At 38.1% G+C, this 25,538-nt stretch overlaps 1 protein-coding gene across 2 annotated transcripts in view; it reads right to left on the reverse strand.

Annotated features, from left to right (window-relative positions):
* Positions 1-25,538, reverse strand: part of SLIT2 (slit guidance ligand 2) — a 370,853-nt gene that overhangs the window by 109,272 nt on the left and 236,043 nt on the right. For both annotated transcript variants that reach the window (XM_067530343.1, XM_067530344.1), the window contains exons 6-9: positions 25,225-25,296; positions 20,823-20,894; positions 17,820-17,983; positions 15,161-15,299 (exon numbers count right to left, since the gene is read on the reverse strand). In XM_067530343.1, coding sequence (XP_067386444.1) covers positions 15,161-15,299; positions 17,820-17,983; positions 20,823-20,894; positions 25,225-25,296 — 447 coding nt within the window. The remainder of the gene's footprint in view (positions 1-15,160; positions 15,300-17,819; positions 17,984-20,822; positions 20,895-25,224; positions 25,297-25,538) is intronic.

Genomic DNA, 25,538 nt, shown 5'->3' on the forward strand with positions numbered 1-25,538 from the left:
GTAATTAATGTTCATGGCGTTCTCTCTCTTGTTTCTATTAGGGCTTCTCTACGATGAAACCCTGCTTTGATACACAAGTCTTGTGCAATCTCTAAATTGCCAATCTGCTTGAAACACCTTTTCAAAGACCATTCCCTATTTACTTCTATCCAGAAAACATAATGCAAAGAGTTTTTTCTCCTCCAAATCCTTCTTCCACCCACCACTACATACACACACCAACTTCAGTAACCACTTTTATGCTAAGACCTGGAGGTGCTCTCTGCAGCTGCAATTTCCAACCTAATCAAATCAAATTATGCTCCTGACGAGTAGATTGCTCCTTCTCTCTTCCACCCGAGAGCTGTACCATTGTGACATGCAAATGACTGAACATGTTTCAATGGGAGGTGTTTATATCCTTTAAGCTTATAGCACATAGTATAATTGAATAACCAAAAGAAACTGATTAGTGGTTGCCAAATTACAAAGACAGACTACAAGATCATTTAGAACTACTCTTTCAAGATTATTTTCAGGTTAATCATTGTTTCCATTTAAATCTAAAATACCCATGGGTTTAAATGTTCTTCTAGAAAAAAAAAAAGGCATTTTTCTGAATAAACATTTTGGTTCAAAGTTGTGCAGATGGGTTACATAAAACTGCTTCAATATACTATGCCTGCTTGGTAGAACCTGAGGAAAGGCATATAATTTATACTGTACAGACATATGCCACACCTATGTGCTTAAGCGGAGATCACTATCGAGGGACCAGCAACAGACCTAAAAATTGATTAACTAAAGATAAAATATATTATGATACTTATGAAAAGAAATAGTTGTAACTCTAAATATCCTATCCAGAAATAAATTATCCATGTTATTGTTTTCAAAATTTAGCAAGTCACGTTTTCATTGAGCAAATCTGGTCAGGGTTAGTGGCTTCAGCATTTAATTGATTTAAACAATTTAATTTCAGCATTTCCCCATTTACAAGGTGGCGGCAAGAAGCAAGTCAAGTAACCCCAGAAGAATTTTTACAACACAGAAGAAAGTGTAAGTTGCTCGATGAGTCTAATGTATTGCACAGATGCTGATTATACATGGTAATAAAACTGACAGCTCTTCTTTGCATTTTTCCCCATCTGCTTTTAAAGTAAATGGCAAAAACAGCTGTCAGAGAACAGAAAATAGATTTCAGTGAGGGATTCACTACAGCTCCTGAATCTAAAGAATTGCTATACATAGCTAACAGATCTCTCATCATACATAACATCTGCCAGTTTTTTGAGAAAGAGGAAGCAGTAATATTTGCTCTTTGCTATAAGGAGCTTCCAGGCTCAGAGTACTTTTATTTCCCCCTCCTCAACAACTGCACCTCCAAAGTGCTTGTATCTACATAATGTTGCTTCTAACTTTAACGGCAAAGAATTTCACTGGAATCTGTGATATCATCCACATCTAACACAACAAAAGGTATATTTTTGAAGTACCGTATTACTGGGACTTTACAATTCCAGATGCTAGTTCTGTGTATGTTTAATAAATGTGGTTGACAGTTTGCTAAATATTTGCATAAAAGGAATCATTGTGAACTTTGTCCTACAGCTTGACGAACTGTTAACATCCACTCTAATCATTCCATCAAATACTTCCACAGGGGATTGATTATAAATGATAAAATGCAGCTAGAGAAACTTGTATCACAAAAAGTGACGAGCTCTTCTTATAAAGCTACCAAACAATTGTTTCTACTCAAAAGCAAGCCCCAATCTTTAATTTGTTCAGTCATTTCACTGTGGGGAGGGTCATCTCATATTCTGATCTTTACTGCAGCATTATTATTGAGATGCTTTCAATTCACTGCCTTTTAGGAATTCAAGTTATGGGCAAAATGCACAACTTGGTAAAGGACTGCTAGACCAAGCCCTGGCAGAGATCATGTGAGGTTATAAAAGGGATATGAGAAATGAAATTTGTCATATGGCTATGCAGTTTATCATATAATTCCCTTCCCATCATATGTACATAAATATACTGCTAGTGGAATGCTGTGTCCAGTTCTGGTGTCCACAATTCAAGAATGATGCTGATAGAGTGTACAAAGTTCAAAGAAGAGCCAAGAGAATGATTAAAGATTAGAAAACATGCTTTATAGTGAAAGACTCAAGATGCTCAATCTATTTACCTTATCAAAGGGAAGGTTAAGGGGTAACTTGATCACAGTCTATTAGAACCTACATGAGAAACAGAAATTTAATAAGAAGGCTCTTTGACCTACCAGACAAAGGTATAACAATATCCAGTATCTTGAAAATGAAGATAGACAAATTCAGACTAGAAAAAAGACACACCGTTTTAACTCTGAGGGTAATTAACACTGAAACAACTTAGCAAGAGCTGTGCTGTGGTGGATTCTCCATCACAGGATTTTTTTAAATTTAAGATTGGTTATTTATCTAAACAGGAATTAATCCAGGGAAGTTCTATGGCCTATGTTACGCAAAATTTCAGACTAGATGATCCCAATGGTCCCTTCTGCCATTATAATCTATTATCTATATCTATAAAACTGCTGCAGAAGTGCCACTATATTTCAGGTTGCATCTCGAAATCTGTTTAAAAGTCAGCCTTTCTAAATCCTGTAAAATTAACATGCTTAGTTGGATTTCTTTGAAATTTGGCATTACTCAGCAGGGTGTAGGACTGGGCTTGTGACCCAAATTTTGAATAATTTTATCTAGGGGTTGCGGAAATATAAACCCTGAAAAAATACCCATTTAAAAAAAGTTTGTAGGTATGTTACCTGCCCTTCCCCCTGCAGAGCTAGAGATCAAACTATTGATGTGATGTGGGTCAAAATGGTCTCAATTTGTTGAATTTTACCCAAAGTAGTACACTAAATCTTTGGTGCACCCAAGTTGAGAACAGTATTTAAGAAAGTGTACATTTTTTACACTGTGCATTCAGCAATACTGAAGAAAGGCTAGAAGGTTTTCCATTCTTCAGATTCATATGCTTTAAACTTGAGTCCTATAAGTGTGCTAAAAATCAAATGATTAATTGGATTGCTTTGAAATGTGGTGTGCCTAATGTGATCACATGGTAGCTTTATTGACACAACTTTGGGGTCATTTGACCGAGGGGTTTCTGAGTTACAGGTCCACACAAGAAACAGGTCACCACGTTGGTACCTGAGCCCACTGTCTCGTTTGATGATGATCTTGCCTGTTTTAGGGGTCTGACATCTATGTCCACATTACCCCCTCTCAGTAGTGGGGTCATGGGTCAACCACCCTGTTTCAGTTCCATCCTGGCCCTTCCTGACTTTTTGATGGAACTTGCCCAAAGCCAGTGGAGCTATCCTATCTGCTGCAAGGTTGGAGACAATGATTCTTGTCCCTGAGCAGCAGAGGGTGTTTCCTCTGGACCAGGCTTCATGTCAGGCTGGGTTGGTTTCTTAGCCCCAGTTATCCAACATCCCCAATCTCTGAGGTTCCTCAGTGGCTATTTCATCAACTGCACTGGCTTTGAGGCAAGGCTCTGAGGCAACTGCACTGAGGCAATGCCTCAGTATCCACTCCTGTCCCCCAGTGGGGAGTATTTGTACGAACTGCTTGACCAACACTAACTCTGCCACTTGGGCTCCAGTCCACTCCTCTGGCTATAATCAACATCACCAAGGGTCCTTGTTTTTGGGCTACCATCTGGGGCTGGACTCTTGGGACACATCCTCATCCAGAAGTGGCAGAGGTGCACCCTCTTCACTGATACCCAGGAAGTCCGGGATGGTGGACTTCACTAACATGTATCCTGTTCAGCCACAGGATCAAGCCCTCAGTAGACTGCCTGGGCTGAACCAATCAGGTTGGGTACTAGTGCCAGTATTAGCCCCAGGCTCATGGTCCCAGTTGCCAGACCCGGATCTACCCTGGCAGACTATAGCTCCATCAGTAACGGCTGCACCAGCTTTCGTTGGGTCACCATCTCGCTCACCAGCTGCTGTTATTCAGTCACCTGCAGCTGTTGCTCAGCTACTCATGGTTGTAGCAGTTGCTGCTGGAACTGCTGCTGTTGTGTTGCCTGCTGCAGCTGACTCCTCAACAGCCACTGCTTTGAATCCATGCTCCTTGGGTTATCTATCATGTGCGTGGACTTTCAGTCTCCCTTTAATTTACCCTTGTGCGAGGTTGTGAAGTGAATGTCAGCGTTATCCACTATTTGCCATAGGCTGTATGTCTATGGTGCCCTTGGGGTGAGGGTGGTAGCCTGTCTTGTCCCAGACATCCTTCCCGGGATGGAGAGCCAGCTTGGAGTGTGGTCCTCCAGAGGTAAGTCTTAGGGAGGTGGCTCCTCCACTTCTGAATGTGAGAGCAGTCCAAAATGAAAAAGGCAAACAGAATAATCCTGCAGTTCCCAGCAAGGTACCAAGTAAACAGTCTCTTCAAAGGGATGTGGGCTTCTAGCCCCCTATGATGCCCAAGGGAGACAGACTGAGCAACCTGATCTCTAAAAGGAAACATAGTAAAGATGGTCCTGGTACTCTCTTCAGAGGGTCCAGGTGGCAAATGTTTTCAGCCGCTTTCCTGGTAAGCAGCCCCTGCTGTGTGGGGCTAAGGAACTCTGTGCTCTCGCTCTACTTCCCTCTGAGTGCCAGCCTGCACTGGGCTTGGATCCTCCCTTTTTAAGGAGCCATCCCTCTTCAGACTTGACACGCCTCATGGGGTGTGCAAACAGTGAGCTGCCCTGGATGCCAACTGCTGTGCCTCTCTGCTTTCTTTCTCTTTTTCCTCCACTGATTGGCTGGCTGGCTGGCTGGCTGGCTGTGTGTGTGTTGGTTTTGTGTATTTTTGCTGTGCTGATTGGCTGGTCATTTTCCCCAACCCCTCTTTGCAGTTCAGGGAATGGAGAAGATGCAAAAGAAGGGCACTGACGTCATGGGATTCCTGCTCACAGGTACACTAGGTTTGAGCTGACTGTATGCAGAGGAACTCTTTAACCCCTTCCTGACTGAGGTGGTAACCTATCCCACCACACATGGGTAAGTAGTTCCAGGGGTTAATTATCTTCATTATTTCTTCTAGTCTGAATTTGCCTAGCTTCAGCTTCCGGTCATTGGATCCTGACATGCCTTATTCTGCAAGATTAAGGACCATTCCACTATTAACATAATCATCTTCTCACATAGTAACTTAATTACCGTGATCAAGTCACCTCTTACCTGCTCTTGGATAAATTCAATAGGTTGAGCTTCTTAAATTTCTCACTGTGAGGCAGGTTTTCCAGATCTCAAATCATTCTTATAGCTCTAATCTGAACCCTTTCCAATTTTACAATATACGTTCAGCTGTGGTGCCCACACATCAAAAACTATTCCAGAAACATTCTCAGTCATCACAGAATCAGAAGGTATGTCTATACTGCAAAGCCAGCCCAGGGTTCAAGCTCAAGCTCTTCCATGTACACCCAAATCACAATAAATCAGGGCTCGGAACCAGGCTCATAGAACTCCATGGGGGTAGAGGGTTCAAGCCTGAGTCAAGACAGGACCAGGGTTTCAAGTCCTATTGCTCTGCAGTGTAGACACAGCTCCACTGTATTTGTGATCTGGGAGTTTGCCAAAAATATCCCACAATTCAACTTTCTTTGTCCTCTGGACAGTCAAGTTTTCCCACATTGTGCCAAGAACAAAGGGATAAAGTGGTCACATTTTGAGAGGCTGCTAGGAATCTTGGGATATGGGTGGTTGGACTTGGGCCTGCATAATGCTGTGCAGACACTGGAGTTCCACATTAGGACCCATAGTTCAGCAATTCCTAACCTGGGGTTACAAGTAAGTGTAGAAACTCAAACCCTAGGTTAACAAACCCAGGGTCTGCTAACTCAAGTTCTACTAACCTTGGGTTTACACTGCAGTGTAAACATAATCATAGAAATGTCAGGTTTGAAGGGACCTACAGCAAAAAAAAACCTGAAGCTGGCCCATGCCAGCCAATTGCTGTGTAGACATCCAGGCTCAGGCTGGAGCCTGAGCTATGGGAGCCTCCCACCCCACAGGTCAGCCACGGGTTTTTCTTTGTTGTGTAGACACATCCTGAGAGGTCATCAAGTACAGCCCCTTGTGCTGAGTCAGGATCAAGAAAATCTAGAGCATCCCGGACAGGTGTTTGTCCAACCTGGTCTTAAAAACCTCCAATGATGGAGATTCCACAACCTCCCTTGGAAGCTTATTCCAGAATTTAACTGCTGATTAAGCCATTATTTCTTGTCCAATCTTCAGTGGACATGGGGAATAACTGATCATTGTCCTCTTTAGAACAACCCTTCTTAACATATATGAAGACTGTTATTCAGTGTGCTCCCTTATTTTCCCCTGATTTCTTTCCTCAAGACTATACATTCCCAGGTTTTTTGGCCTTTCCTCATTGGTCAGGTTTTCTAAATCTTTTATCATTTTTGTTGCTCTCTTCTGGAATCTTTCCTATTTGTTCACATCTTTCTTAAAGTATGGTGTCCAGAATTGGACACAGTACTCCAGCTGAGGCCTGACCAGTGCTGAGTACAGCGGGACAATTACCTCCCATGTCTTACATATGATACTCCTGTTAATACACCCCAGAATTATATTGGCCTTTTTTGCAACGGCATCACATTGTTGACTCAGACTATGTCTACACTGATGGCGGCAAAGTCGCCGCCGTCAGATCGACTTATCTGGATTGACTGAGCGGTTAGTGACAACCCGCTCAGTCGATCCAGAAGTCGACGTACTAAAACTACCTCCTCAAGTGGCATAGAGCTGCGTTGACGGGAATGCGGTTTCCGTCGGCACAGTGCAGTGAAGACGGCGTGCAGAAGAGAAGCACAGAAGTCGACGGGAGTTACGCAAGTTCTTTGTGTACTTTGCGTACTCCTGTCGACTGCCGTCGAATCACCAAGGTAAGTGTAGACCAAGCCTCCTATTCAATTTGTGATCTCCTATAACCTAACCTATAACCTGCAGATCCTTTTCAGCAGTACTACCATCCAGTCAGTTATTCCCCATTTTGTAGCTGTGCATTTGAATGTTCCTTCCTCAATGTAGTACTTTGCACTTGTCGTTATTTAATTTCATCTTGTTTTCGGACCAATTCTCCAATTTGTTCATTTGAATTCTAATCCAGTCTTCCAAAGTGCTTGCATCCCCTCCCTGCTTGGTGTCATCCACAAATTTTATAAAGATTCTCTCCACTCCTTAAAACTATGTATGGTGCAATACCACCTTTTAATCCTGCTTGATATTCTCTTACTTATATAGACGTAACCAAGCTCCTTGTGTAGTACACAGAGAATGACTGACTCAGGAAAGAATAAAGGAGCCATGAGAGAGAGGATGAGGCAGAAGAATGTGAGAATAGGGATAAAGATAGTAAACTGGGAAGACTTTTGGAAGAGAAGCCAAGTAGGAAGGAATAAAAATAAGAGAACTGATAAGTGAAAAATCAGAAAGGTTAGCATATGAGAGCTAAACAAATATGATTTTTGGCATTCACACTGAAAAAAGTTCCCTATGCCAGAATGAGAAAACTTTATTTTGAAGACCACAGTATTAAGAATTCAGTGGTTTTTCATTACACAGAAGAATGAAATTGGATTACTGATTATATATATGTATTATAACTATATTATGATTTAGATGGGATTGGTCCTGCTTTGAGCAGGGGGTTGGACTAGATGACCTCCTGAGGTCCCTTCCAACCCTAATCTTTTATGATTCTATGTACTTTCAGACTTTCCCTGCCCTTTCAATGGCAGCTGCCAACAAGAACAGCAAAACATCCTTGCAACCAAAGAGGGGAAAAAACAGTAATTCCCATCTGTGACTGCTTAAAGGCTTGTTTACACTTAGCTGTGTTTATCACAGTAGGTCATCTTGTCAGTCTGGAGCATAACAAAATCCATTCTACTGCAGACTTCTTTATTTTCTCTTCCATTTGTATCACTATGCTGAGGAAAGGGATTTTAGGAACAGTTATCTGATATGAGTATCAACTATTTCAAGTAAAATAAGAGCCAGACTTTTCATAAATCAGCCCATACCACAAACAGCTTCCTAACCTATTACTTGGAACAAACATCTTTTGGTGATTACTTTTGATACTAGCAGGTCTAGTAACCTTGCTGCTGGATTTCTACTTTGAGTTTCATGACTTTCTAGGCATTCCCCTATTTTGTCATGTGCCAAGGTGCATCACATACCAAGGAACCCAGAATCACTTCTAGAGAGCATTCTAAGGCTTACAATGTGGAAGATGAGCTCTGAAATGCAACTAAAGGGAGGGAGATCCAGACTGCTGGAAAATTAAAATGTGGAAATGGAAGCTTGTGAAGAGACTTGTTGGATATGATAACCCTTGAAAGGGATTCACTTTTTCAAGATGATTATAAAATGGGCTTTTTGAGCATTCTGAATTATCCCTAAGTCACTAAGTTAGGCGAGGGGAAGGAGAAGTTGGCAAATAAAACAGCCCTAATATCTGATAGAGTTCAATAGAGAGAACCTTTGCAGAAAAAAAAATCCCACTAAGTTTGATGGAGAATGACAGAGCTTTGAACCCAAATAAATTTAAACTGTGTTAAATCAAACTGTTTCGGATGAGTGAATATTGTCATGCCTTTCTTAAATTAACAAGTGAAGAGTTAAGTGATGAAAGAAATTAACAAGAGCCCAACACCTATGAATGTTGTTTATTGTAAATATGATTTCTGCAGCAATTTATATGAATGTAGAAGTTGTAAGAACATGGTTAGGGGAGAGTATTCAGAGGAATGATTTTGTATAGACTAGATTATTTTGTTATTTAAAATTACCATTTTCAGAGCATAACTAAAATCACATTAAGTGAAATGGACCTTAAAAGAAAAGCATAAGAACTTACATGCTGTATAATATTCTAGTGGAGCACATTTATTTGCGTATGAATTGGAATGATGTTAATGATAGAGAGAGAGAATAGTATTACTTAATAAAAATTAGGAATTGGATTTATTGGGACCTTAAATACTTAATGTTGGCCTGTGTTCTATGACGCAAGAAAGGGAAAAGAAATTACCATGACCAAAGGTCATACCATTTTCACCCATAAGTAAGGATACGATTCTGTCACGGATATTATGGATTCCGGGACTTTCCAGGACTTCTTCTGGGGCAGGGCTGGAGCAGCTGTCAGGCCCTCAGCTGCTGCAGCAGCACCCCAGAGCTGAAGCAGCTGCAGGCGTTGGGTCAGTCCCACTGGGGCTGGAGCAGTGGCTGTTAGCCCCTGTTGCTGGAGCAGCTGCTAGAGGTGAGCCCCTGGGTGCGGAAGCAGGGACCCCTGAACTGCTGGAACACTGGAGCAGCAGTCCCTAGGGGTTCTGGAATGGACGAGTCCAGGTTGTTGGCCCCGAGGCCGCCATCAGGGTTCAGCCTTGGGGCCGCTGGAGCCGCTGACCAGTGGGCTGACCCCTGGAGCAGAGGTCCAGGCCCTTGGAGCAGTAGCCAGGGTTGGGTCAGCAGGGCTGGAACAGATGCATGAGGTCAGCCTACAGCAGCACTCGAACTGTTAATCCCTCCTCGCTCCAGGTATTTTTAGTAAAAGGTCAGGGAAAGGTTGTGGGCTTCTGTGAATTTTTGTTTATTGCCCATGACCTGTCCCTGACTTTTAGTAAAAACACCCGTGACAGAATCTTAACCCTACCCATAAATACTATGGCTATCTGGAGAGTAACAGTGCAGCTACTCCAGAGCCATTTGGTAGACAATACATGGCCCAAGCCCTGACTTAGCATGACAGGAGTTTGCTGGGTGCAGATCACTGATCTTTGTAACAATTCCTAAATTGCACAAAAAGGTACAGCCAAGCTCACTCAGACTAAGGTGCATCCATCATTTTGCTTATTCTGCATTACACAGAAAGACCATTCCTGAACTGCTAGCACAGGGACTGGTTTATAAAAATATGAACAGATTTAGACCTGCAAGTTTCAAATATTTAGTTTAGTATTCTGTTGAAATTTCTTTCTAACTCAATATTTAGATAACAGATTAATTTACCATGCCCTTGGAAATTAATGTAAAAGTGTCAATATAGACTTTACAGGGTGATATGTTAAAATTATGTCATGTGATTATATAAACCAACAAGGCAGAGACACCACCTAGCTCTTGTGTAGTGGTTTTCATAAGTAGATCTCAAAGTACTTTATAAAGGTTGATATCATTATCCCCATTTTGCAGATGAGGAAATTGAGGGACTTGCCCAAACAGCAGGCCAGTGGCAGAGCTGGGAATAGAAACCACCTGAGTCCCAATCCTGTGCTTTATACACTAGGCAACACTGTCTCCCATATATATTATGTATAATAAAAATAAAATCTTAGTGTTATTAAATCTCAATTTATAATTTAAGTCAAAAACATCAGGGATGCTCTTATTAGAATAATTTCCTTAGAACTACTTGGCTTTATGTTGTGTGACAAGTTTCATCTAGACCTAGAATTTCAGGTGTTTCCTTAAATTGTTCACAGCATCTATCCTCTATGCATGTTACAGAATAAATAAAATACTTTCAGTATGATATTAATGCAGGCCACCAAACTGAACATATAGATTACACTAAGTACATAAATATAGATGTCAGATGATTTCTTCACAAACAAGCCTTTTCAACTCACCAAAGACTATTGTAGCCTGAACTTTCTATCTTATCTGCCAAGCTGCCAAATGTGCCCTGATAAACATGGATTTACTGGCCTACAAACTCCCTGATTTCAAAAAAGTGTGTAAGGAGGATATTGGTTGCAACAATAATTAAAAACAGAAGTATAAAAACACCTAGAGGAACATGATGAAAAATACAGACAAAAACAACAGCAAAACTTCTGTGAAAGAAAATCATCTAATCTAATCTCATGGATTTCTTTGAGTGAGACAACAAAATAATGGCGAAGAGAGAACCATTTGATGTAATTTATTTAGATTTTCAAAAAGCCCAGGTTCCTTACAAAAGACTTTTATGAAAACTAAGTAGTCATGGGGCAAAGGGTAAAGTCATGGCATGGTTCTGAAACCGGCTAAGAAAAAATAAGAATAAAAGATCACATTTCATCATGGGAAAAGGTTAGCACTGGTATGTTAAAAGACTATGTGCTAGCATCATGGTTAAATATATTATCAATGACATACCAAAAAACTATGTGCTGGGTTTATAGGTTGGGTGGAGGAATGGAGCCCAGCCAGTTCTTTCTCTTCCCCCTCCTGCTTTATGTGTTGCCCCCAGAATGGGAGATGGGCATAGGCTGCTTGCCCACAAAACTGGGTCTGGGGTACTTATGGGTGGAACCAAACCACTTCTCTTTCCCCTCTCCCTTCCCTGGGAGCTGGAGGAAGTCCTGCCAGATTTGGTACTTGCAGTGTCTGGGTGAATGGGATACTGAGGCCATGTGCTGGGGAGGTATGTAGTGATAGTAAGATCACCATGCCAACTCCTCCTCTCCCCTGCTGCTCCAACAGCTCCTTGGCATTGCCGTTACAGTGCCTGGGAATCGTTTTATAATGTTCATGTTCAATTATTATTTTGGCACACTGACACTATTTTTCTGTGGAACACACATGAAAGAAAGCAAAAGGTGAAATTTAACTATTTAGAATTCAATTAAACTGAATGGGATGAAGAAATGACACTTCCCTGGCCACAGGGCCAACTCCCTGATGAATCTCAAGGGCCTGCTATAAATAGACACATTAGATCTTCTTTAAAATAAGCTGCAAGAATCGTTAACATTTCCATTATAAAGCAACCTAAATATAGGTGTCACAACCATAACAATCTAGAAAAAAATGAACAGTGAGGTGGCAAAATGTACAGATAACACAAAATGCTTTAAGTTAAAGTTAGACAAGATAAGAAAAGACTGTAAGGATCTTGAGAGGGAACTAACAAAGGTAGGTGAACAGGTGGTACAATGGCAATAAAATTCAATGTTTACCAATGTAAGGTAATACATATTTGGATAAAACGATATAATGTACACATATACACTTCTGGGTTTTAAATTAATTGTAACAACTAATGAAAAAGACCTAGGCATCATTATAGACAGTTCAATGAAAATCTCTACTGAATGTGCAGCGGTGCTCATGGAACCAAATGAAGTATTAAGATGTATAAGGAAAATTATAGAAAACTATAATCCCCATTATATAAATTGATGGCTCACTGTCACCTGGAATACAGTCACTCCATCTCAAAAAAGATATTGCAGAAACAGAGGGAGTTCAGAGATGAATTATGAAAATGATTAAGGCACAGAAAGACTCCCACATCACGAGAGATTGAAAAGACTTGGAATGTTAGGAGCAGAATAAGAGATGTACATGATAGCAATAAACAAAATGATCAACGGTAAGTAAACTGTGAATTCCTATTTATCTTCTCTCACAGCACAAAAAAAAAAGAACAGCTAATGAAATTTTAAAAGGAACATATTTAAAACTGGAATCAGTTTGAGCCCAAGCGTCCCTTTCATCCACACACACAAATCAATCTGACTCAGGTCAGCAAGCACTCAGGACCCTGCTGGGGGTGGGGCATGTCAGAGCCCAAATCCCACTGTGATTTGGGACCAAGCCCTGCCATTTTTCAGTGTGGATGAAAGTTAATCCGCAGATCTAAGTCAGAAAAACTTTGTAATGCAATATGGACATGTTAACATGGCTGTAAGACTCTGGTCCAGTAATTGTAAACCCAGGTTTACAATGCAGTGTGTATGCTCAATCATGGGCTCGGAAACCCAAAGTCCACAAGTCTGGTTTCCAGGCACCTGAGCTTAGAATGCAGTGTAGACATGCCTTCAGTTACCAGAAATTTGATCATATCTCATCCTCTCTGGACTTCCACTCTTCCCTTCTTCAATCTATACAAAATAAAGCAGTAAAGATCCTATTCTTGTCACGTCACTTCTGACCACATTCTCATGAAGTCCTCTACTGTCTACTCTGGTCCTTCCATTGAGTTAATTCTTTACTTACAGATCCCTTTGCATCTCCTCCTCTAGTTACTTATCTGCCCATATATCTTCTTGTTCCCCCAACTGCTCTATTCTTGCTCCCCCTTTACCATCATGCTTTCTGTGGTGTTGCCCCTGCAGTTTGAATCCTTTCCCAAATACTGTGTGCTAAGTCTACTACTCTATCTCCACCTCAAAAACTCTTCTCAAAATCCTAATTTTTAGTGTCGCAATCAATCACTAACCAAAGCACCTTTCTAATCACATTAAGCTGATGTATTTCTGTTCTAGTTAAAACAGCTCTTAAACTTCTGCTTTGAAATATTTTGTGTGTTCTTGTATTGCGCTTCAACTGATCCAAGATTATGCACGCTCTGAGGCAGGAATTCTGTTATTTCTTCAACTGCCTGTACTGCGCCACTATGCAGCTACTATGCTGTTAAAACCAGCTTACTTACCTATATAATATAAACTACACCAAATGCTTTCTTTAATCACACCTTTGAAAACCTACTGAAGATATTTTCATGGATATAGATGTAGGCTGTCCAGAGATGAGGTTCAAAATGGAAAATGTTAACAGTGAGATCCAATATCCAGTGCTATTAGCTGAAGGCATTCATTGCTCACGTGAGGCTTATTCAACCCTACAATACAATGATTTTTAATATGCTGGAAAATATTCTTCTTGCATAGAGTGCTGCCAATTCAGTTACTTTTACTGCAGTGGCATGGCACGTTGGATAAAGGTCAATGTAAATTGCCTGAATTTCTGCTCCACCTATTTGCCTTAAACATTTTTTTTAAAGTTATTTTTTACTGAGAGCACAGTTAATCAAATCTGTGGGTATCTTGGTTCTGAGAGTGTTCAGAACTCTTTATTTGTGAAAATCCCTGAAAATTTGAAAATGATGCCTTTATCTTTTATATCTTTCACCTTTCCTTTTTAATACTTTTGAAAGAAAATAACTCATATTGTTAACAAGTCTATGTTTACAATAATGCATATTCTTTTCATATGAATTTTCCTCTTTTTTAGAAAAAAAGGTTACTCACCTGTTCAGTAACTGCTATTCTTCAAGATGTGTTGCACATCTCCATTCCACTCGTACTGATGGCCGTGCACTGGGTGCACAGATACCAAGGGTGGAATGCACATGTGCAGTCACTTGAAGGAGAACTTAAAAATAATATTTCTTCTACTGGTATGTGTGGAAAACATCAAAAGTACATTATTCTTTGCAGTGTAGAATACATTTTAAAAGCTCACTTCCTGTACAGGGTCTTACTGGAAAAGTACTGCAGCATGAGAGTAACCCTTTGCTGTGGCTTTAATATTTTAAATCACAGAGAGTCTATTGACTTTGTTTTAGTTATTGGATGACTTGTTATAGTTTTTGGCAACCACTACTGACTTGCCAGTAGAGCAATACAACAAAACTATTTTAGATCACTTGGTCCTGTGTCAGCCAACTGAAATAAGTTTTGTAATTTACATAGCATGTATATTCTATACAAACCAAATTCTGATATTAAAAAGAGTAGTGTATTCCAAAAATACTCATCTTATATAACATACGAAAACTTAAGCCACCTTAATAGTACATACTATCTAATCCTCCCCCACAGACACACCCTTTATCACTACTATGACTACAACAAAGATCATGTTCCTCAACCTTACCTCTGCCCTCTAAATTCACTCTTCCGCAGATACCCCTTTACCAAGTTACTTATTCCAGCACAACTGGTTATGGATGTTTGGTATAGTGATTTGTTGCATTGGGAATAGGTGGTTTGTTAAAAGGGATGATTGAAGGCTGCCGCCCAATGGGCAAATTTAAGGTTGTGATGTACTGTCTGTGTTGAAAGGCCACTTAGGAGTGGAAAAAACAACATTTATGCCTTGTTTTAAGCCCATTCAGATTGCAATCTTAACAACAGATCTATTGCTAGTATCTCTGTAATGAATCTATAATTGAAAATACAAAGCTATAACAAATATTTTCCTACACAACAAATATTTCTATTTCTGGTATATTCCAAAACACTCTTCCTATATAGTACATTACTTACAACAGCAAATAATATAAGTAGACAAAGGGAACACTACATTTCTGTAAGTTAATGGCAAAAAAGCAAGATTACCTACATTTCAGTAATGGTTTCTGGAAGATTGGTTGGGATCTCAGTAAGGCCTTTCCCACGACAGTCGACAATGTTGTTACTACAGGTACATGCAGTAGGACAATGCAAGACACTGCAGGAGGGAGCCATAAAAGACTGATGACCTGGAACAGAAAGCAGATAGTTTCTTCTAAAACTACAGAAAACAGTCAAATAGAAGAAGTCTAGATCATTCCAACAGTGAACCATCCTATTTCTCACTTCTCTGCAAAATAATAGGTAGAACTCTTAGAATAAACATGGCTACAAAATCAGTTAGTCTAATTACCGTAATTCAAAGTACCTGCACATTGAACTAACTTGAAGGGCATGAAAAAGAAAATTCAGATTTACAGCTTTAAAGACTGCTTTCCAAATTTCTTACGTTGGTTAACATTCATGTGTTCCAAAAAACAGCTTGTTACACAAAAATACCTGGGCAAATGAAATGCACTAAAGACAGGATCAGCCCAGATTTTCAACCATATTTCTTTTTCTTTTGTGGGTCTAAAAAAATTTAATTATTATTAAATTTATTTCCTTGTTTTTACATCTTTTTTTTCTCCCGAGACTCCATACTCAGAATCCAAAAGCATTTTTGGTGAACCCCATGGTCCAATTCAAATCAAGGGGAGTTTTGCCATTGGCTTCAATAGGATTAAGATTTGACCATTTATATTATTGCAGCCAAAAACAAAGAAACCCCACAAAATCCTGATCACTGCACATCCTAACTCATGTTGCTGTAATTCAAAACAGAGTTTTTAAATTCTTTGTGCCCTATGTCAGTGGTTCTCAATCTTTCCAGACTACTGTACCCCTTCCAGGAGCCTGATTTGTCTTGCTTTCTTACTCATTTTTACAATATAATTAAAAATAAATCCATTGGAATATAAATATTGTATTTACATTTGTATATAGAGCAGTATAAAAAATCACTGTCTGTATGAAATTATAGTTTGTACTGACTTCACTAGTGCTTTTTCTGTATCCTGTTGTAAAACTGTTACTAGACACATAGCTAAATGAATTGTTTTATCTACTAGAAGACCTCTGTGTGCCCCCAGGGTACGTATAACCCTTGGTTGAGAACCACTGCCCTATGTTATCAAGGTTGGCATTTATATTCACTACATTTAAATTTAATATTCAGAAAGTAGATAATAAAGTATAGATTATACATATTACTGAAAATGTATATATTGCAATATAATTAGCAAATCAGTAAATTTAATTACTGTAGCTATTTTAATTCAGGAGGATAAAGAACTGGTGTTTTTGTCTGTCTGTTTTGTTTTTGTTTTTGAAAACTGGAGAAAATTTTGCAACCTACAGAGAATAGTTCGATGCGCTATTTTGGAATCATGGCTTTTAGACTAACATGACCTTCTCTATTCTCTAATATCATACTTTCACCTAGAAACTTTATCATGCTAATATACAGAAGTAAATTTTAAAATTGCTACAGATAATTTCTTTGCATATTCAGTATTTCAAACATTAACTGATCCATTTTTAAAATTACACTAACAAAACAGATTTGCCTACTGAGCTAGCATTTTACAATATCTAAATTTTCGCATTATTCTGGAGTTACGAGAGAGAAAACAAGCAGTCAAAACTAATATAGCTATGTTACATTCCCAATGTAAAAACAATATTCAAAGTGATTTAATTAAATAAAAAAAATTGATCCAGGGCTAAGAAATGTATTCCAAGGTGCAGAGTTATAAATCCCCCAAAATAGGGATTCACAATGGGCATGTTCACAGATATTCACTTAAAGTCAAATTCTCAGGTGTACGAACATGGTTCCGACTGGGATCCCTGCACATGCATCCAAAGGCAGAATCTGTGGGGCCAGAAGGCATTATACTCTAGATAGCAATACACTAAGCAAGCCTTAATCCTACAATCTTTGTTTGTGTGCAGATCCTGGTGCCTGCGTGAGACTCTATAGACATCAGTGGGGCTCTGCTGGCACAAACATCTGCCTCCATGGTAAAACTCGCAGATCAGGGTCTAAATACTGAAGAAACAGTTGCACATATGCTATTGTTCTTTAGACTTTAGGGAACCAGAAACATTAACTGAAGTTTACAGATTTTTTCAATTCACATCTAAAACTATTAAAAAATAGAAACACGAACTTGCCTTCCTCCTCATCTATGAATACAGGGGGGGAAATGAATAGAGAAAAGTGGTTAGTACTGAACTGTTAGTCATTATTTCACTTCAAAAAACAATCAAAGTTGCTAAAGCATAAAAATGGCATTCCAAAAGAAGTCCTCTGGGGAGTGTGGAGATAACAAAAACTGTGAAATAGGGAACAAAATGCCTGTAAATTTAGAAGAATAGAAAGAGAGTCATTCCATATGGAAAACTTCCTTACAGTTTCAAATGGTATGTTTAGATTTAATTTTCACAATCACCCACCATAAAGTAAATAGGAACACAATTACCCACTTTAGAGCCATGTATATCTCCAAAATAACTGAACAGGTTTTCAAACATGTTTAGACTCAGATGATCAGAAAGTTGTAGAGCTAGAAGCATCGCATAATGCATATCATTACAATCTCTGTTAAACTGAGGTTAAAACATCCATTAAATCAGGGCTCTGTTATAGAATTCGTTTCCCTTACCACTGCAGACAAATTCTCGTTTTTGGACTTCTGCTACATTGTGTCCCCTCAGGTGGGATGGGCCCATACACTGTGTGTACAGGCCAACTCGAGGTCGCTGACGTAGCCAATCAGACAGCCAGGCCAGGTGGCAATCACAGTAGAGGTTGTTGGAGTGAAGTCGACTGAATGAGGGGAAACAAGTCAATATGTTTAAATTACCAAAAAACCTCAGTGACCAAGTTTTACAGATCTGGAAGATTTACTAATAAAAAGTCCTTAATAAGGAATTGATTTTTTTAAAATTTGTCATTTGAAGCTGGAGACTCATATAGGTTTATTTATTAACATTTAAGTAGCAAAAAGCCTTTTTAGGTTGGTCTAATTAGTTTAATAAGAAACTAGGTTTGCTATCACAAAATTGAATATCTACAGTTTCTTCCCTCTCCCCTAACAAGAAAAGCAAATACACAAGTTTGAAAACAGCCCTTGAATTCTTTAGCTTAGCTCTATACAAAAGGATAATAAAACAAAAAAGCCTAAAGTAAATTGGTTTATCACATTAATATACTGACAGCAAAAAAAGTTAAGAAAAGATTTGGCTTCCAATTAGAGATATAAGTAAGTCTGGCCATTATTAGTCTCTATAGAATTTTGCAAGCAGTTTCTTTTAGCAGGTCTTATTCATTTTGCTGCTGAACAAGACAGAATAATAATGCAATATAAAACACCTTCTTTCAATTCCCTTCCTGATTTTCTCTTTTTGTTTAATCACAGAAAAGGGGATTAGCTGCTTTTGGCTCCTAGGGACCTATATTCAAAGCAATGCCTAAATTAAAAGACCAAATGGCAGTGAGTGAAGGAATTAAATAAGTCGCCTCTCTGTTGGCAGGGACCTACACAAGATCATGGCTCCTTGCCAAGTGCCAAAAAGCACTTTGCCATTGATAAAATATCAGACAAACGTATTCACTAAATTAGGTAAATTACTTCAGCCTGGGTTTTATGTTTTCTCAAACTAAAGAAAAGGACATTCAAGCCTATAAATCAAAACCTTATTCCCAGAGTCACCCATAACAGAGTAATGTCATTTTAGTCCTTTTTAGCTAATGTGCTCAGTTCTAAGCAAATAATTGTAATGGATATTAAAAAATGAGAACTCAGTTTAGAAAGCTAATTAACTAACTAAAAACTACATTTAAGTAACATTAAGGTGGTGGAACCAACCAGCAAAAGTAAGATGATTTAATTGATTTTATTCCATTTACAGAGGACTAAAAATTAAAGTTAAAATTGACATATTGTCCTTAACTAATCCTATCATGCGGGTATTATAGCAGAGAGATACAGCACACGATATGATGCATGCAGTATGTGGCCACCACTGGGTAAGGATAGTGTCTGATTCTCCACTCACTCACACCAGTGCCAAACGACAGTAACTCCATTGACTGCAATGCAGTTACACGTGTGTATTATCAGTGTAAGTGGGATTAGAGTGACAAATCTCTCTTTTGAATTGTCCTCTGGCTATTTATTGTTACAGCTAAACGTTACAGCTATAATGTAGGGCATTCTGTGTTAACTTTCTTTTGTTTCTAAAATAAATTTTAGAAAGAACATACATCCCAGAAAAACCTGTATGAAAGTTTGGAAAAAGACTAAAATCACTCATTATAGTCTATCTATTGCCTAAATGCCACTTGTACTTAAGGAGCTAAAATATGGTTTAAGTAAATATATAGGGAGAGGTATTTATTAAACCAATAGACACTAAGGCATTCAGGTGAACGGTCAGAATCCATTACAAATACAACACAGACAACTGGCACTCCATAGACCACAGAGTTTAAGAACCAATGCACTAGAGCCTAGGACCTGATCTTGAAAAAATATTTGTGATTATACTTTACGCAGGGGACTACTCCCACTGATTTCACAATAAGTGTGTAACCCAAAATGGCCTCCACAGAAAAAAAAAAAGAAAAATAAAAAGAAATGAAATCTGGATAAACTGTTGGTCAAGGTCATTTTGGGTTATAGCAGTATTATCCATGGACCTATATTGAGCGGGTTTTTTCAAGCAAGTCTCCCATTTAGTTTCAATGTCTCCCATCTTTCATTTCAGAAGAAGGAGCTCAGGATTAGGCACTAGAATATATTATTATTTTAAAACAATTGCATGTTTAGAAAAAGCCATCCTTAGTTTTTGCATAAACTTTTAAAAAGGCTAGAACTTGCATGTACGGTTTCTTTATTTCATTTTAGTAGCCTGAAGCATACTTTTATGTTTCAGTCATCACCGCTAAAAATGGGGGCCTTAATGTAGATGCTGACACAACCTTAATTATAACAGCACTACCAGTTGATGCTATAATTTTTTGTTACAAAGAATGTTGGAGAGCCAGTTTAGTTTAATTAGATCTGCAAGCAGTACAGTCATAAAAGCATAAAGATTTCCCATTTATCACATCTGACAGCCAATCAAAGATTCTTCCGTATTCTTAAATGAAATGTGACCTATTGAATAGCTCAAAGTAAAACAGTTTTTTCTGTTTTCAAAATCACCCCTTTTTAGATATAGTTATAATGTGCGGAGTAGCTTGCTTACACTTCACCTTCTTCTTTAGATGGTGAAACTCATATGTGGTGGAGGGTATTGCTGCAATGGGGGCAGGACAGGGAAATTGCCATGGGAGCTGCATTTCTGTGGATTCAGTGGCCCCAACACCCTGCACACCTGACATGAGGGTCTCTAGTTCATGGGTCTCACTTATTGGCATTGGGTTTGGGGGTTTGTTAATTTCACCACCACGATCCATCTGTATTTCACTCATATAGCGCCATTATGCTGGTGGAGTGGATCTCAACCTAGAGAACTTTGAGTTGCACTTTTCCCTTTCCCGCCCCAAAACCATCTAGATGCCTTCTCAGAAACACTAGGAAAACTTGTATAGACCTGATTAAGTGGTGAACACACTAAGATTAACACAAAAGACCACTGGTTTTATCGGGACTACTTACAAGGTTCTGAGTTTGGGCATGTGGTTGAAACTTGCCACTGATAGTCGAGTGATGTTGTTATTGTTGAGAGTGCTGCAAAATACAAAACGATTCAATTTAGCATGCAGTAGCAATCAGGATTCCAGATATCGTTCAAAAATTTCTGAATAAAATAAGATACTATTACTTGAAATACAAATTTACTATGATTTGCAGAAAATGCAGCTATTGCAGAATGCAGGAGCCTGTTTTTTTAAAGCAGGATTTCAGGAAAAGAGTGTTTTACACCTGTGATCTGCCGCTTTGGCTGCCAATTGATTTCCAGATGAAGTGTTGGTATGACCTTTATGTCCTAAGCGATTTGAACCCCAGCTACCTGAGAGATCGTCTCCCTGTCAGTCACCACAAATGTTGAGATCATTTGAGACATTAAAGGTGGGAATGTCATCTGGTATAAAGTAGAAGGGAGCTGGTGACAGGACATTCTCAGAGAGGGATCCTTGACTGTGGAATTCACTTCACTCTCTGGTTCTTCGGGGCCCAGATTTGATTACTTTGAAGACATGCTGTAAGCTCCATCTGACCCACATTTTTCCTGGAAATTATGACTCTTGGGGTTATTGAGGCTCTGAGGAGGATGGGGCTGGTAGCTGCCATGGAGAGTTGCATAATGATTTCAGGAGGCTTATTCTGTAAAATGTATGGACCTGTTGGGAGCCTTAATATTTTACCAGAATTTTTCTATATATGTTGTGCAGTATGCCTAGAACTTGGCATAGGCAGTGTATAAATCCAGATAAATAGATATTAGCAATTAATTGTCATAGACGGCATACATTAACTATAAAGATAACAAGTAATAATGTTTGAAACTTTATGAAATATCTTGCATTTAACTATTATCTTTGGTTTGATATAAAAGGAAGACAAGCTTGATTCGAGAACAAGGAAGAGATCAGCGTGATTTAAAAAGTTTGCACTTCATAGTCTCATACTTTTGTCTTATAGCTTATTCATTTGAACAGCATGGAATATATTTTCAAAATGTTATTTGGGGCTTTAACTAATCAACTCTAATGGTTTAAGAATTGCACTGGCTAAATCTCCGCTCTTTTTTGAAAAAAAAGCAAGCGTTTTCTAACTTGAACTTGAAAAAGTTGTATTTTCTAAAAACATGAAACATCATTTGCATAGTTTGTGCTGGTTTCTCAAGACTTTTGTATTAAAAGTACAAAGTACTTCTGAAAAAACATAAGGGTAAATTGCCAGCACAACGATGGAATCAGGTTGAGCGCCTCCAATTAGCTTTAATGGTAGCTGTGTGGTTAATTTCCGGTGCAATTGTCTGCAAATTTTTCTCTGTGTGCTTACTGACTCCTGTTTCTTAAATGTTCTCTTCACCCACACACAAAGTAACTCCCCTGTATGCCCTGAGGGGTACAGAAACTAAAGAGGAGAAAAATCAGGAAGAAAGAAAAAAAAAGAAAAGAAAAGATGACAACATGTGCCCTACTTGAAAAAAGTGATATTTTGCATAGGTCTAATGCAAAAGTGAGTCTGCCAGAAAAGGGTTAACAATGGTGATATGATCACTGGTAAGTCTTTACATGACACTCTGTCACAATGTCCAAATAAAAAAAATACAGTTCCTATGACTCTCCCTGCATGACTTATTAATGGGCGACTTCCAAGATACACCTTTTAAAAAAAGAGAACAGAAACCAGTGGGCATTTATATAGTTCTTGTACTACTTAAATAGGACAGTTTTTATAAACACTTTTAATGATCAATATCATATTTTTGGTGTTTGGTTTATTCGGCTAATTATTTCTTTATTCGATTGTTCTTGTTTTCCTCTTATGTTGTACCAGTTTTATTCTATGGATTTATTTGCTGGAGTACAGGAAAACAGTAGCTAGTATTAACTTAATGGATTAGACCATAAACAATTCCATCTAAAAACGCAAAACTGTGGCTTTCATTAAAGGGACGCTGCCAACTTAAAAAATAAAATCATACTTCTACCTGAAATATTTTCACCCACTATTAAATGTAACTCCTAATATTCTGATGACTGAAAGAGATTAAAGAAAAGATAACATTTCTATTTTTGCAATTTGTTTACTTTTTGAACTTGACAACAGTGTTTCCCTGCAGTCAGTTTCACTCATTTGCTTCAGTCCCACAGCCACAGTGGACAGAAAAACATTTTTAAAAATAGGAACATTTGACTGAAAGACACAGAAATTTTCTGGGGCAGTCACTGCCAGTAGTAGTACCTGAAACTATTTTTAACTCTTCTTTTAAGTTGTCTAGATTTATTGTTGACTGCATCCCTTTAATGCTAATAACCTCTTAGCCTCTGCAGTGTTACCAAAGTATTTCAATGATGGAAAGTTATTTTTTTTTCAGAACTGTACAATACCTGTCATATTAGCAAACACTTTAAACCATCATTGAATCAGGGTACAGATAGAATATTCAAGAACATAAAAAAAGCTCTATTATACACTTATATTTTGACAGACGATACGCATTTATATTCATACAGACAGAATAATTCCAATCAAATGCAAAACCAATTTATTTAGCCTTGCTAATTATTCAATGTACATTCAGCTACTGACAGACCTGAATATCTTCTCCCCCCCCCTTTTATTTATTTATTAGACAATATGGCTGCTGTGAAGGTGCAATCTACTGTTCCATTCAACATATTTGTCTCAATCTTGTTTCTAATTTAGGTTCTTCTCGTTTGTCAAATCAAATGGTTAATTCCAGATTCTGATTTATTTACATACTTAACTAATGGTAATAACATATGTATGTACAGGCACAAAATTCTGCATGATTACCTGTCTTTGTGGTGCAATACTATTAATTTGTACAGGTTTGATTCTGTGCCCATTGAAGTCAATGGGAATTTTTACCATATTTGAGCAGTAAAAATAATGGCAGTAAAGCAGCACAAATAACATTTGATTGAATTAAAATACACATTCAAAATTCATTTATTTTGGACATATATAAAATGCACCTGTAAAGAAGACTATATATTTAAAATTAGGTAACATGATAATGCCCTAATAACCAGCACTGTGAAAACGTAAGTTACCCTGTGATACAGGTGAGTTCCTTGAAAAGTGTAGCTAAAAATCACATAGAACATCAGGCATGCTGATGGACTATTTTATACACTTTACAATTCGTGTCTCTTAATATCAAATAAGCAGTGTATTTTAACATTTTAAAAAAGACAAAGCAACATTTGGGTTATCTGCTTACTTGATTCTAATGACTAAAACAAAGAAATGTGATAAAAATGTTAGAAATTAAAACCAAATTGTCATAGCTGTCCACTCATAGTAATAATTGATTAGCTCAATAGCTGTTGTGTAACTGCCACCTTTTTTCTAAGGTGTTCACATTTTATTCTTTGGATTCCATTTATAAAAATGGAATGTGTGTTCTCAGAAATGCTTCTTGATTTTTCATAATTGCTAACAAAAATTAAGTTAAGACTTAACACTCCTTCCTCCCACTAATTTAATTTAGCTTTGTTTTTCCAATTCGTTTGGAGCAAGGGTAATTTAAAACAACTTTCAGAGAAGCATTATTACCGATAGAGAACAAAGTATCCTGCTTTCTTTAAATGCATAAAACTGACCAATGAATGTGACACTGATTGACAGAGGAAATATTTAAAGAATGTACATAGTGCCTCAAATTCTTTGGGAATTAAGACTTCTTGCTCATTATAGTTACTATTTTCAGGTCAAGAGTCATTGTAGATTATTTTGCTACCTTTAACCTCATTTGACAGCAATTTAAACACCAATGAGAAAAAAGTAAGCAAGGCAACATGCCGCCACCCAATCCTTCAACCAATGCCATAAATATCTTGTGTATATAAAAAAATCTGCTGTGAAGTATTTAATATGGATGGACAGGCTACATATCATCACATATCATAGTTCTGTTTACTGAAAAAGTAGCTTCATGAAAACAGTTAGCATCACAAATGTATTCAATGTATTCATCATTTTTACATATATAGACAGACAGATAGATATGTTATTTATATCAGATTACATTGCAAAATCAATATTAAAAATGTATCGCACTTCAACAAAGAAGAATATTTTTACAAAAATTAATTAGCACTTTTTTTTTTAATGAAGTGTCTCTTTCTTACAATACATGCCATCTGATTATTTTGTGAAATGTTTTTCCAGGTGGGCAAAATAATATCTATGTCTTTCTATATATACCATTTTACAACACATCACAGTGGATTATTTTAAAACCTCTTTTCCCTAGACCTTTTTGTCACCAAAGCTGCAGCTAGCAGATAAGGTTTTACATTAGTACTCCCTAGATACTGAGCTCCCGTTAAAAGTAAGAGATACAAGCAGTACTTACAGCACTTCCAGGTCGCGTAGAGCCCTAAATGCCCCATCTTCAATACAACTGATCTGGTTGTAATCCAGTTGCCTGTTAAACAGATTAGGAGGGTATATGTAAAAGAGATGAACGCTGTGTAAGAAAGCCTCCTAAAGGATCTGAGTAGCTAGGCCATAGTAACTGAAACGCTCTCACAAATACACTCATCTGCTTAAGAATGTCACACGCCATTCTGGCCTTGATGCTGCCCCTGAAATCTCTTTTTGTTCTAACTGTCTGTGCAAAACAGCAGCTCTGGGAAAGCTCCAGTAAATAATAACTGCACCTTATAT

This window comes from Emydura macquarii, unplaced genomic scaffold, assembly GCF_026122565.2.
Source record: "Emydura macquarii macquarii isolate MOO-44397 ecotype Brisbane River unplaced genomic scaffold, CSIRO-AGI_Emac_v2 contig_3062, whole genome shotgun sequence".
Classification (NCBI taxonomy): domain Eukaryota; kingdom Metazoa; phylum Chordata; order Testudines; family Chelidae; genus Emydura; species Emydura macquarii.